The sequence below is a fragment of the Eptatretus burgeri genome, chromosome 6 (genome assembly GCF_056783735.1).
Source record: "Eptatretus burgeri isolate ZD-2024b chromosome 6, Ebu_testis_v1, whole genome shotgun sequence".
NCBI lineage: Eukaryota > Metazoa > Chordata > Myxini > Myxiniformes > Myxinidae > Eptatretus > Eptatretus burgeri.
Window position 1 is genome coordinate 81,443,388 of NC_140966.1, and position 14,706 is coordinate 81,458,093.

General features: G+C 42.8%; 1 protein-coding gene across 1 annotated transcript in view; it reads right to left on the minus strand.

The window, feature by feature from the left end:
• Positions 1 to 13,842, minus strand: part of LOC147025163 (CD151 antigen-like) — a 17,439-nt gene extending 3,597 nt beyond the window's left edge. Inside the window, exons 1-4 of the mRNA XM_085883677.1 lie at positions 13,791 to 13,842; positions 11,797 to 11,929; positions 6,003 to 6,194; positions 4,248 to 4,319 (exon numbers count right to left, since the gene is read on the minus strand). Coding sequence (XP_085739803.1) covers positions 4,248 to 4,319; positions 6,003 to 6,194; positions 11,797 to 11,895 — 363 coding nt within the window. The 5' untranslated portion in view covers positions 11,896 to 11,929; positions 13,791 to 13,842. The remainder of the gene's footprint in view (positions 1 to 4,247; positions 4,320 to 6,002; positions 6,195 to 11,796; positions 11,930 to 13,790) is intronic.
• Between the last annotated feature and the right edge of the window lie 864 nt (positions 13,843 to 14,706).

Below are 14,706 nucleotides of genomic sequence, written 5' to 3' on the forward strand. Positions count from 1 at the left end.
AAAAACTTACATAAGTCCTTACCTGCTGATCCATCCAAAAGATCTGCTTATCCAGTTCCCAAAGAAGACTGCAGCATCCAGCATTATCCCTTCATATCGTCCTCTTGTCCCCTTCTTACCCTCATCGCATTCATTTTCCTGTTTATCTTTGCTCTCGATCTTGTATCGCTTCATTGAATCAACGGTCGAGGATTCCTACAATAAGATGATCGTCTGACACATTCAGGAATACCTGGGCTGGCAGAAGGGAAACTGGATGAATGACCGGCACTGTTCAATTCCACTCGTGGCATAATTGACCGAGCCGCGACAATGACTGCACCGATGCTCCGGAAACCCCTATTGTGCTCTTCACAGATGACTCCACCTTGTATGACATATAATTCTACATCAGACCGACAGTCCAATAACAATGGCTTCCCTCTGTGCTCATCGGGAAAAGGATCAGATACTGGTCAAACACTTTGAACATGTCTTTTGATATGGGCACATCTCACATTCAGACCTTGTCTCTCTGAAAGGGTCATCAAACAAACCCTGCACTTTCCACAGTCTAACAATGGAAGAGCTTCAGACTTTTGGACCTCGGGGCCATGCCATGGGCTACGACCTCTCCTGGACGGACTATAAATATCAAAGATGGCTTCCAAAGCCAACTGCAGAATGGACATCCTCCTTCGTGTCTGGTCATTCTTTGCTAAATCCAAACTACTGTACTCGCAGCCTAAGAGGCCTTTGCCCATAGCTCAATGGAGTATAACTCCACACTGTGGACTAGTTAGTACCTCTGCTTCACACCTGTCTCTCATACTCTATAATCCAAAGTTGTCAACATCATTGGCATCTCCCTCAAAGAAGCAGAAATAAAGGACAGCTCTTATCTCATTGGAGACAAATTGGTGTTCTCTTTGTTTTCTCCTGCCTCTCATCAGGTCTTACACTGCTTGCTTTTTATCCCTCTGTACCTCCACGATCCCTCCAGTTACTTTTTATCAGTCGATTAAATCCCACTCTTCTCTTCAGTGATTCAAGTTGGCAGTGCATCCCCACTTCAGGTCATCCTCCATTCCGACCCGTGATTCTTTCTTTCCTCATTACCCCCAACATATTCCCTCCCCCTTTCCACACCTCTCACAATTTATTTGCAGGTTGCTCTGTTTTCTTCCCTCTTGTGTCTCCTCTTCCTGTTCGTTCATCCCATTGTTGCATCCTCCTGTTGTCCTGCCGCCTTATTAACCCACGCATGCGGAGCGAAATGCGGGGTTAAGCAATTGGTTCACTTCTGTCTGTCCGTCCATCCATCTGTCCAACCACAAATGTCAGTTTATGATCAAGGAACAACTTAATTTAAATTGAATGTTAGATTTTGAACACAAAATGGAACATGAATCTGAAAATATAACCGGAGTTTAACAGTAGAGTACTTTGTCTCTGAATTAGTCCCGATAAGTTTTCAGGCTGTCTGCCTGTCTGGAAGTCAAACAAAATTGAAAATTATTCCAAACAGGAAACTTACTGTATTTTAAGGACGTCATAAAGGACACAAACACCAAGCAAGAAAAATGAATGACGTGTTCTATAGGGTGATGTAATAGACACGGCGTCGATGGCAGTAAACTTCCGGAATTAATGTTTTTATTCGACCTTTAAAATCTTAATTTTATTTAAATTGAATTATGTACCGAAACCCTGCAAAGGGTAAGGTGTTCTATGAACTCTCGAGTTACCCTCGCCGAAGGATTCGGAGAGGTTATTGCATTTGGGTGCGTTTGTTTGTTCGTCTGTCTGTCTGTCTGTCCACACAGAACTTTCGTGTTTTTCTCTGCAACCGCTTGTCGGATTGAGACAAAATTTTCACCATTGGTGCGACTACTCATGAAGAATGTCTCAATGATAATTATGACGTCATAGGTCACATGGTTTGGCAGCCATATTTGATTTACCTGAAAACCTATAAAAAAATACACCACTCAAAAGAAGTCCTGGTGAGGGTTTACAATCTTTGATTGCTCTTTTTCTTGTTGACAGTGCATTGCTTCCGACCCTCAGCCATCTCACTCATTAGGCGTATGAACTATGCATGCAAAAAACAACAACAGTATGGCAGGATGAAAAATAAATTTTTCAAAACAAATATATTGTTGCTAAAATGACAGGGGTAAATGAAGAATTAATAATTAATTAGTTATCTCATAATGAATGTTCGAGTAAGTGATTTGTAGCTCCAAGTATAAATGACCAGAATCCGATGTATAGGAAGCTCCCAGTCACCATATCCCCTGTGTCTGTCTTTTCCACCTCTGTATTGAGCATTCTTCATCGTTCCACATTTTCATTTCTCACCTCCCCCATGCAATCGTGTGAACGTGGCAGTTCTGCTTGTACAAGCCCCACACAACCACATCAAAATGGGCACTGCACGTATGCGAGCCACACGCGTTTTGTTGACATGGCGTGTCCGCACGTGTCAGCCTCATATGGCTCCGCTGACTTGGCGGTGACACGTGAGCAATGTAATCACCATGGGAGCACATGCTTGACCTTCACAGAGGGGGAAGAAAACCTCGCAGCATGGGGTGTGTGCCAGTGGCTAAAAAAGCAAGTTGAGAGTCAACACACATGACACAGAGAGAGGGACCAGAGGAGACTCAAGAAGAGGGAGTCGGCACCAGAGTCCCACGCAGAGTGGTCGAGTTGGCAACTGGAGCTCCTAAAGGAGAGACGGTTGTAATAGCGTCTCAGACGGTTACACAACAATAGAGCTTGACCAGCACGTCCAAGTAGGACCTCCTGAAGTTCTGTAAAAGGAAAGACCACCAAAACCTCCACCTCATTCATTCTGTCTTGTTCTTTCGTCTGTCCTGTGTCCCTGAACAAGTCTCTGCATGTGATAGGTTGAATTTAAGGTTGAGGTGTGGAGACCATTTCTGTCTTCTTAAGCGTGCCGGCGACTTCCATATTGTCCTCTTTCTTCATTGTTTCCTGACTGTGTTCCCATCCAGGTTATTATTTATGAGACCCTTTGTTCTATAAAGTATCAACGCCATAAATTTTGAGCTGCGGAGCCATGATTAAAAAAGCAAGTTGAGATTCAACACACTAGACACACAGAGATTTCCATGTTGTCATCTTTCCCTCTGGTGTCTTATTGTTACCTCTGAGGACGGAAGATAGTATTCTTCACTTTATTTTTGAAACTTTGTGTGATTATTGCTGCGATTGTAGGCTAAAAAAGGGTCTTATCCATGAAAAAAAGGCTCAACAATTTACTTGATCCATCGACGGTTATTGTTGAAGGGAACAGCATGAAAACACTTTAAGAAACCCAAATCCAAATCTTGCATCAAAATACCATGGGATCTGCAGATCCACATTGCAGCACCCCCATAAAATACACAAGAATAAGAAAGAGTGCCCTACCACCAACAAATAACAAAACCACAGGAGTTTGTGTCCCTCGAAAAAAAAATGTTTGAAATCGCAGCCACACTCTACGGAGGCTAAGATCACATGAGACAAATCTTTATCTCAAGGTTTAACAATTCCGAGTTATTTAAATTTTTCTCAGCTCCAAGCTCTTCATCATGGAACAAAGGTATCAGATGTCCTGGCAGATAGCACCTCTTCAATGGGGGCCTCTGAAGGTTTGATTCCAAATGACTTCAGAGAGAAATCATCTCTTTCATAGCACCCTGGCATCTGCTGAGGACTCCAGAGGTGGCAACGCTCACTAAGCACATGATCAACTTAACATGCAGGAAGGTAAGTAGGTGTCATGCCTGGAAAATGCACGTGACCTTCTCGTGTGCTGGCACACCTTTCATGCATCCAGGTTGGAGATGGAAACAACTTCACGGTACATTCGTGGGAGCATCGGAGAAAAGGTGCACACACGGTATCTCTCGTTTTGGCGGATGTCACTGGGCTGGAAGAAGTAAAATCATGGATCTTGCCATCCTTCGAGGAGACATTAAGCCTGCTGTCCTGTCTGCTTGCACGCGATCGCGTACACTAGAGACACAAAAGGTGTCTCTCGCATGAGTATGTCTGTGAGTAGGCTGGTCTCATGAACACATCCACAGTGTGAAACCAAGTCCAGGACCATGGCGGTATTCCAATGAGGCTTTGGGGAGAACAAGACCCCGTTGTGGGATCAGGTAAGATTTCTGAAAACCAAACTCAAATCATAAAAAAAGGTGAAGGTGCAATACCTTGAAATCTGTGTGGGTGTTTGCATTGCTGTTTACCTGTTGCTGACGGTATGCCACGACTCCAGCAATGACCTGCAGCATGAAATGAAAGAGCAACAGGATGCAGTACTGCAAACACAGAGAGAAAGTATCCTGACTTTTCTGTTTGAAATGACTTTACACACCACAGCATGCTGATGTTTATATATATCTATCTATATATATATATATATATATATATATATATATATATATATATATATATATATATATATATATATATATATATGTACTACGTTCAACATTGAACCGTTTGATGTTCTTAAAGTAATCTTTCAGTGTTTTTCAAGTGATGTATTCCCCACACAGGCTATTCATGCTGCACAGTGCTGGAGAAACAGGGTTTTGGAATTGTCAGCCTCTCCCTTTCCCGAAGAGACAGGGAAGGTATTGCAATAGGTGTGTGCATTTTCAGGGGCTGGAGCACGAGGAAGAGGGAATTAAAGAAAGATAAAGAAACGTGAAGTCAGAAGGAGGCTATAAGCCCCCCCCCCCCTGTAAAGCATATCTACGGACCTTACTGTCCATTTTGGGAGGGGTTCCATGTTTGTCGTTATTGAAGGATTGGGATGAAAAGTTGAGTATAAGTTAAAGTGTGAAATGTAGGTTTCAATGATATGATGAGTATACATTTACACAGGGCATTCCTGAACATTCATCAATATGCCGTGTCCTGGCATATTGATAATGACATCATTGTGTGCGGCGACTCATTCAGATATCCGTTCATGAGCTGTTGTGGGCACCACTGATGCTCCAGTAAGGTATGGCAAGGTGTCCATCCCCATTTGAATGGTCAGTGATGCCATTTCCAATATGGTGCCTCAAAGGAAACGGCTACATTGAAGATTATGATGTGCTTAATTGTGATGTCATGACAGGTACTTGTTTCCTTCGCCCTGTGTTATCCCCTGCCCCCCCCCCCATTCTTCCTCACATCCCTTATTCCTCCAAGTCTCCCTCTATGTTGTCCTTCATCCCTGGTGTTGGTGTGTTTCCTCCCACTCTCTATCGCTCCTTTTGTTCCGTTACACCATAATCCGTTGTATGTTGTATCTCCTCCATGAGCCTCGACATTGTACTTGTTCCGATGATTCTGTATTTACTGTTTTTTTTGACCAGTGTATACATCTGCAGCTTTTTGTGGTGGATTTTAGGTTTGGCACCTCCCCAGAGTTTATTTGTTTTCATGTGCACAGATATCCTTATCTATGACTAGCATATTGCATCCGTCGCATCGCTGGTGGGAAAGCTAAGATAGCTCGCTGTCATGTGCAGCCTGTGGCTTCAGGTTGCCTCATTTTCTGGGGGGGGGGGGGTGCGGCTATGCCGCTAATGCAGTGCCCTCTGTTACCAGTGCACTGGTACTCATTTCACCAACCTCAGAAGGATGAAAGGCTGAGTCAACCCCACCTGGTGTTAATTCAACGGTTTTCAGGGCCTCAAACACAGAACCCTAAGATCCCTAAGCCAACACCAGGATTGTTACTAAAATAGGGGGAGGGGGGGAAGAAAGAGATGGGAGAGAGAGGGGGGCAAAAAGCAAGAATCCTCGTTCCTTATATATTGTCCTCTGATATTTGCATAGAATGTCAAACAGATGTACTGTTATATGACGTCATAACAGACCATTTTTCAGTACATTTAAGGATATCATGCTATGATTATGTCATACTGTTGCAGGTGGCAAAGGGGGGGGCGGGGGGGGAATCATGTCATGACATTAGCTTCATATAAAGGCAAAAGTCTCACCACAGACAGGCAGTCGTAACGATGGCGAATGACAACACTACAACCAAGGAGACCCGTGAACAACACCAAGCAGCTGGCGAGCATCAAGGTGGTGACTGCCATAACAAATGGCCCTGAACCGACTCGGCCCAGGTACTGGCGCTTTCTCAACAGCACCCAGATTCCCATGTAAAGCGTGACGCAGCCAGCCACCTGTGACGATACCATGAGCGAAGTGATCTCGAAGCAGAAAATGGTGTTAAGAATGCAATCAAGAGATAAATCACACGAAATGTGCATTGTTCACAGGACATTGCGAAGGAGGAAGGTGAAAAACCACACGCTCACCTTTCCTGTTATTAGCCTCAGTTTATTGTACATTTTGTCCATCATCTAGTTCCTTTGGCCTACCGTCCCAAATATCTACTCTTTGAATATACGATGAACATAAAAGTAGAGGGGCGTTCTACGGAGTCTTTCAAAAAATATTAGGCCATTGTGTGGCAGTATGTTGTTGAAATTCTAAATTGAGAGATGCTTGATCACCAGCAACCTGCAATGGAGTCCTGCCCAGGATAGAATTCCTGTCCATGGGGAGGTTCAGATCGGTCATGGATGCCCTCATACACAACCAATCCCTTCGCCCACATTTAAAGGGGTATGGGAGCACGCAAACGGGTTGTTTCAAATTTAACTAGCATCCGTTGAAGACAAAGTCTTCGATATCCCCCACCATAGTAAATGAGGATTAACAAACTTATATTCCCTAAGCATGTGCAATATGTATGTGAAGTTTCCCCTTGTGTCCAGCCATTCTGGAGAAGAAGATTTTTAAAATTTATTAATTTTCAATCCAAGATGGCTGACGAACCATGTGACCTATGACATCATAACTTTACATTCTGCCTCCAATCCTCCAGTGGAATACGTGTGTGAAGTTTCGTGTTAATCGGATGAGGTGTGTTTTTCCATCCAAGATGGCCGCCAAACCATGTGACTTGTGACGTCATAATTTTTACTATGTATGTAGACATGACGGAAGATGATAGTTGCACATTTTCACTTCGTTAGTTTATGTGATTCCAGAGAAAGCATTATTTAATATTTTTCTTGAATCCAACATGGCTGCCAAACCCTTTGACCTATCAATTAGAAAATATCAAAAGGCACCAGCTCACCACTTGCTTGATATGTGTACCACATTTCATAAATATATCTTGAGGGGATTTGTAGTTAAGCTCCGGAAACGAAATGTGACGGATGGACGGACGGAACTCATTTCTATATCCCCCGCCAACTTCGTTGGCTGGCGGGGGATAATTAGGACGTCAGTTTATTACCTCCACCACTACACTGAAGGTAGGCTGAGGTTATGTTTTCACCCCTGTTTGTCTGTCTGTGAACAGGATATCTCAAAAAGTTGCGGACGGATTTGGACGAAATTTGATGAAGAGGTTGGGTGTGTGACAAGGACCAAATGATTAGATTTTGGTGAAGATCCGGATCCGGATACGATAATTTTTTAAACCGATCTTCGCGAAACTTCACCACATGGTAGAGTTTGTCATAAGGAAGAAGCCTATTGTGTTTGAGGTCAAAAAGTCAAAAGGTCAACATAGGCCAAAGGTCAACAACTTAGGTGGTATTTCTAAAATCCTCAATTTTCATCCGATTGTCTTGAAATTTGAAGAAGATTTATACTTCAGGTCACTGAATTAAACTAGCCAATTATTTTTGAGGTCAACATAAACCAAAAGGTCAACATAGGCCCAAGGTCAACAACTAAGGTGGTATTTCTAAAATCCTCAATTTTCAACCAATTGTCTTGAAATTTGAAGATTTATATTTCAGGTCACTGAATTCAACCACCAAATATTTTGGAGGTCCACATCGGCCAAAAGGTCAACATAGGCGGAGTGTCTAAAATTGACAATTTTCATCCGATTCACTTGAAATTTGAAGAGGAGTTGCATATTTGGTCATTGAATTCAACCACCAATTATTTTTGAGGTAAAATTTGTTTTATGGATTTTGCAAGTGTCGTGCTCTGCATGACGTCTTCTTCTTGTTTGTTTGTCCGTTTGTTTGTTTGTTTTTGGGCAGGTTATCTCAAAACGTTGTGCACAGATCTGGATGAAATTTTGTCGACTGGTTGGGTGTGTGACAAGGCCGAACTGATTGGATTTTGGTGACGATCCGGATCCGGATCCGACTACTACAAATTTTTATGTGATTCTTCACCATTGAGAGATTGGGCCAAAAACGATATATAGCATGATATCTCAAAAAGTGGTGGACGGATTCGGATAAAGCTTGGTCGACATGTTGCGTATGTGACAAAGAAGAATTGTTTCAATTTTGATGAAGATCTGAATCCTGATGCGGATCAGATAATTATTTAAGTGATTCTTCACCATTGAGAGATCTGGTGAAAAACTATATATAGCACGATATCTCAAAAAGTTGCGGACGGATTCGGACGAAACTTGGTGTGTGATGAAACTTGGTGTTAGGTGTGTGACAAGGAAGAATTGATTCAATTTTGGTGAAGATCTGAATCCTGATCTGGATACGAGAATTCTTTAATTTTTTAAAATGATTCTTGACCATTGAAAGGGTCAAAAACGATATAGTTCTGTATAGCATGATATTTCAAAAATGTATTGGGCCCAATATGTTCTCATGGATCAGGCATTACTTGGCGGAGGTATGCGCTCTACCGGGTACCCTTCTAGCTTTTTAAAGTGGTAACACACATTCATAAAACCATGTGTTTTCCACTGCAATTCATGTGCTGGAAATCAAGATGGTGGTGAGTGAGATGACATCGAGGATGGAGCAGTAAATAAGTTTTAAATTCCTGGTAAACAAAACCATCAAGCCTATTGAAATTTACAGACGATAGGCTGCACAACATGATAATGAGTATGGCTGTCATGCCTCTGTACAGGGCCTTCACTAGGTATCTATGTGGGTGCCCCATGCCCAAACTTGCACGGGGCCCTCCTACTGGAGGATTAATCAAATCATGACAGTTCATTAAATAAAGAATAGATTTACAGCAAAAATTAATTACACAAACACACACACTCTCACAAATCAACGACGCCTACAATTTCACCCTTCTACTTTTCCTGGACCCAACATCATCAACAATGTCATCATACTTTGACCTGCATCAACAATTTGACCTGCATCATTTTGACAATCATGTGCTGTAATCTGATTTTCATCCTGCTTCCCCCTCAATCCTAACATACCTCAGTTCAAGTGGAATATGAAATATATTTCTTCTTTCTCTTTAATATCTATATTTTCATTTTTGTAGCCCACACCTTTTCATCGCATTTATCTTTGTGGTGGGTGAAATTCCAGAAAAAGTTAGTTGAGATTTCATCCCAAGTGATCAATTGAGATGATGAGCAGATGTGACAACTTGTCCTGTGATGTTGTAGAGCAGAAGGAGCTCTTTATGAGCTTCAGCTCTGAGAAGCAGTGTTCTGCCGAAGCAACGGTTACCGGCATTGTTAGCAACACCCCAAGAGTGACGTGCGCATTCGGGTAAATGTCGATGAGTGAATTTTTAGTGAAATCCCTCTGTGTTTCCAGAGGAGCACATCTTTCCAGCACCAATTAGCGCAGGATCTTGAGTTCTTCCATCAGCTCGTAACAGCTTTCAGATTATTTGATTTTGAATAAGTTCTCAGGATATCTATGTATGTCATTCCAGCTTTTTTGTGACATCCAGTGCCTCAAAGCTTTTGTGGGCTGTGATGTTGAATAGAGAGTTGAATGGCCGCAAGACGCAGTACGACTGCTCGAACATACCCACCAGCATGGTCAGGCAGCCATGAATAACCCTGGATAAAAATTCATCTTCAAACTTTTCCTGGGGGTATGAAACTGGTTCCTCTGAAGACTCGTATGACAAGTACCAGTTTTTGTTACATACACTACCTGTCTGAAGTTTTAGAACACCCCCATTTTTCCAGGTTTTCCTGAAATTTAAGCAGTTTCATGTTTCAATGCACTCTGAAATTATAGCATAGAACAAATAAACAATTGCCAATAAAAATTTAAATCATGGAATCGTTTTGTTGAACAAAATTTCATCTAAATTTTTGACTCATCAAAGTAGCCACGTTTTGCAGATATAACAGCCGAACATACTCGTGGCATACTTTCCATAATGGAAATCAAATATTGTTCAGAAAGTTCTTCCCAACACTGTTGCAGAAGTTCCCACAAATGTGTTGCACTTGGAGGTTGCTTTGCTTTCACCCTTCTGTCCAGTTCATCCCAAACCAGCTCGATGGGGTTTAAGCCTGGAGACTTTACTTGCCATTCCATGATTTGAAGCCTACCGTCTTGTTCTTTTCTTCTCAGGTAGTTCTGACATAGCCTGGAGGTATGTTTTGGGTCGTTATCTTGCTGTAGGATGAACCCCTGACCAACTAGGCATAGACCAGAGGGTATTGCATGACGCTGTAAAATGCTGTGGTAGCCCTTTTGGTTCAGGGTGCCAGTCACTCTGTGCAAGTTGCCGACTCTGGATCCACAAAAGAGCCCCAGATCATCACGCTTCCTCCTCCATGTTTGACACTTGGTGCACACACTGAGGAACCATCCTTTCGCCTACTCAAGGGCGTACAAAAACCCTGCGTGATGAACCGAAGATTTCAAATTTTGATTCTTCGGTCCATAAGACCTTCTTCCAGTTTTCAGTAATCCACTGGCGGTGTTTCATGGCCCAGGCAAGCCTCTTTTTATTATTTTGCCATCTTACCAATGGCTTTCTTACTGCCACCTCGACCTGTCAAACCTGCAGCTCGAAGTCTTCTCTTCACAGTTCAAACTGAGACTTCCTTACTTCGACCAGTGTTAAACTATGTTTGAAGCTGCTGTCCTGTGAGGCGCCTATCACGCAAGCTGTTGACTCAGAAACTTGTTTTCTAATTGTGTTGTGGCTTTGTGTCTGCCAGACCTCTTCCTGTAAGAGTTTCCTCCAATTTCCAAGTGCCTTTTGATGGTGTTGGAAACTGTACTCACTGACACCTTGGCTGCTTTACAATTTCTCTGAAGGAAAGACCTCCACTTTTAAGGGTTATAATGGTCTGTCTGTCTTCCTTTGTTAATTGTCTTTTTCTCGCAATGATGATAGCATTACACTACTCCCTGCAGTCCAATATTGTCCAAATAATGCTTCAGAGGGTGTAGCAACACACTCTGTTCCAACACTGGTTTTACACAGACAGAGGATTTGTAACTAATCAACAAAAGTTCGGACACCTGTAGGAATTGTTTGCATTAACTTTCAAGCTTTAATTTACTTCCATTGCTGCAGAACAGCTGCAGTTGCTAACCCATTACTTGTTCCTTGAAAAGGGCCTTTTTAACAACTCTGAAATTTACATTATTTTTTCAGTTTTTGGTAACCTAAACTTTTTTTAACCTCTGGCAGTTTACCGCTTAGCTTTGTACCATTTCAGGTTATTCACTGCACTTGAACTGCGTAAATTTCAGTATAAACTGAAAAATGGGGGTGTTCTAAAACTTTTGACCGGTAGTGTAGCACATGAATTTTGTTTTGTGATATGTGAATAGCTCTGGTTTAACGGGTTGTTATCAAGTGTAGTTATCGATATTAAAAATCCAGGTCATGTTTGAACCTCCCTCCCCACCCCCTCACATGTTAAATAATTACATTGCGCCCAAAAATAAGGACATATTGTGTAACCTCTAAAGCTCATATGGAGCATAATTGGAATTTCTTGTGAATAAGCAGCAGTTCTTTTCAAAAGCCTCTCCAACGTACCGAAATGATGGAATTAACAACAATTAACAGGTTTTTCAGGAATGTGGTCTCACGAGTCACCCTGGACTTCATACGTAGTTTGGCAGCAACAACCATCATGTAGTTGCTTTCAAGTGACGCTCTCCAGCAGGTTCTGTGGAACAGAGCAGCACGATACTGGTTTCGGTGAAGGTTGATTTTCGGCCATATTTAAAAAACAAACCATTAATTAATCAGTGCCCAATGGAGAGTTTGCTCCAATGCGAAAACATTTTAGATTTACTAACCACCACACAAACCATCTGCAAAAACATGCGTCCATTTATTACATCAGTAAATGTGTGAAATACACCACCACCCCCCCCCCCTCCCACAACCTTACTCAAAAGCTGGTGTTGACTTAATGGTTAAGGTGACTATCTGAAGATCTTGGGGTCTTGAGTTCGAGCACTGTCGTGCCGTTAAATAACACCGGAGAGATTGAGTCAGCCTGTCATCCTTCCAAGGTTGCTGAAATGAGTACCAGCTTACTTGAAACAGTGGGCATTGAATCAGTGGCACAGCCACGCTCCCAGTGATGATACAACCAGCAGCCGCAGGATGCATACGAAATGACGATGACCTTACTCAAACTTGTTAACCTCCATGTATGCCCCTTCTTTCCCCTTTAATTTTTTGCTTTTGAAGATCGAGGCTCATGGAAGATCCTGGATCTTCCTGGGGGGGGGGGGGGGAGCCTGGATGTATTTAGCTCAGTGGGGGTTACTTGAAGAACACGTGCATCATGGAGTTGCGGGGAAGGGTCGGAGGGCTGAGAGAGCAGAGGGACCTAGACCGGAGGAGAAGCAATGAAACTAGAGACCACTGACCAACCTGCAATGTGAGAGCACAACGCAACTTGTGCTTTGGCCTCTTCGTGGGATAGATTCCAATCATGTTAAAAGTTTTATATTTCACAGAATACAGGAGATACAAATGTGATATTGCCATGCCAGCTCATAACGGAGAGGAATACTCCATTGAACTGTGGGAAAAGGCTTTGTAGGCTGGAAGTATTTCTGTTGTTTCAAGAAATGATGGAGGATTCTCAATCTGCCACTGGCTTTGGAGGCCATCTCCTCCCAAACTTATCCCACTTCTCTACCCAGTCCTCCAATAGTCCCTGTCCCCTCCTCTTCTATCTCTCATCATCCTCTGGTTTTATTTCACCCCTCTCCCAACTCCAGAGCTTACGTAAAAGATAGATGTCTCAACATTGCTTCTATTCCTCCACAAATGTGACACACATGCAAGAAATAATTGAATATGTGTGAAATATGACTGTCCAAATATCTACAAGTGGACAATTGGCTGCAAAAATTTCAGGGGGTGCTGCTGTGCCACTGATGCAATGTGTGTGTCGCGTGTCTGTCGTGTTTCTCCCACTCTTCGTGAAGGACACGATGGGAATATGGGATCTTTAACGTCGACCAACGAATGTTGGCAGACAGGACATCCATTTTACCGTCCATCTGATGGATGGTACACACACACACACACACACACACACACACACACACACACACACACACACACACACACACACACACACACACACACACACACACACACACACACGAATCACCCTGCCTGTGAAACAACGGGATGACAGTTTCTAGCTGGGTCAGGATTCGAACCCAGGATAAAAACAGCTTAGAAGTGAATGTACGGACCTGAAGGCCATCCCGTCAGCCCATCACATGATGAAAGTTCCAAAGAAATTCTTGCAGTGAGAAATCATTTTTCTGATGAGAAATTACTTGCCAAAGTAGGATAACAAAAACAAGAAGAGCAATGAATGATGTGCAGCATAACTTAAGGGTTTAGATATGTAATGTATATATATATATATATATATATATATATATATATATATATATATATATATATATGTCGTCATAAAACGGAAAATGAAACAAGATGTCACAAAGAATCGCCTGTGTTGTCACAAACTGTCCAGGATTTCTGGTCCGTACCTGGGGCTGGATCGATTGGCTCGTTCTGCTCCTTTACTCCTCCGTTTGAGTGGTAACTGAGTCTCTGTATGTCCTTACAGTGGGCTATTATTTCAGCTCAATGCGGCAATTACTTTGTGATAGGCTCTAGTGAGACCGTGTAAACTGCTGCAGCATTTGCCATAAATTGGTTAATTATACACAGTATTACATATTCTGCACAAATTAGCATAAACTTGGCAGCCTTTTTGCAACAGTGATCTGAGGATCATGGAGGAGCTTGTCCATATATCAAGCGGAACAAAGACATCATTGTACATTTATAGGGATATATGGACATGACTTATGGTTGCCCTTGATAGGTGAAGTCGACGGTTCACAGATGATGACCCCCCCCCCCACATACCACCCCCTCCCTCCCCACCTCTCCACATTCCCAGTTCAGGCAGACCGGGTCTTTCAGCTTATCATTCCGAGGGAAGGCACACACACACGTTGATGGGCCGCCGTGCCTGACAAATACCAGGTTGACAGTTTATAGCTGTGTCGAGATTCGAACCAAGGCCACACAGCTCAAAGGGTGGATTTGACTTTCATGTGTATTCCTTAAGGGCTTAAAATGGGCCAAAGACTTCACAAAATACCTTCCTTTGCTGTAAAATAGAAAGTCTTTGATGACATTTCGAAAAGGGCAATTCTTTCATCTATTTATAACACACATAATGTTCTTACACTGACGAGAATAAAAAACACACATAACATGACAGGAGACAGCCGAACAGGGGTCACAGATAATCAAGAGAGAGAGAGAGAGAGGGTGGGAGAGGGAGGGGGAGAGAGAGAGACAGAGAGAGGGAGAGAGAGAGGGCGGGAGAGAGGGAGAGAGAGGGAGGGGGAGAGACAGAGAGGGAGAGAGAGGAGGAGAGGGCGGGAGAGA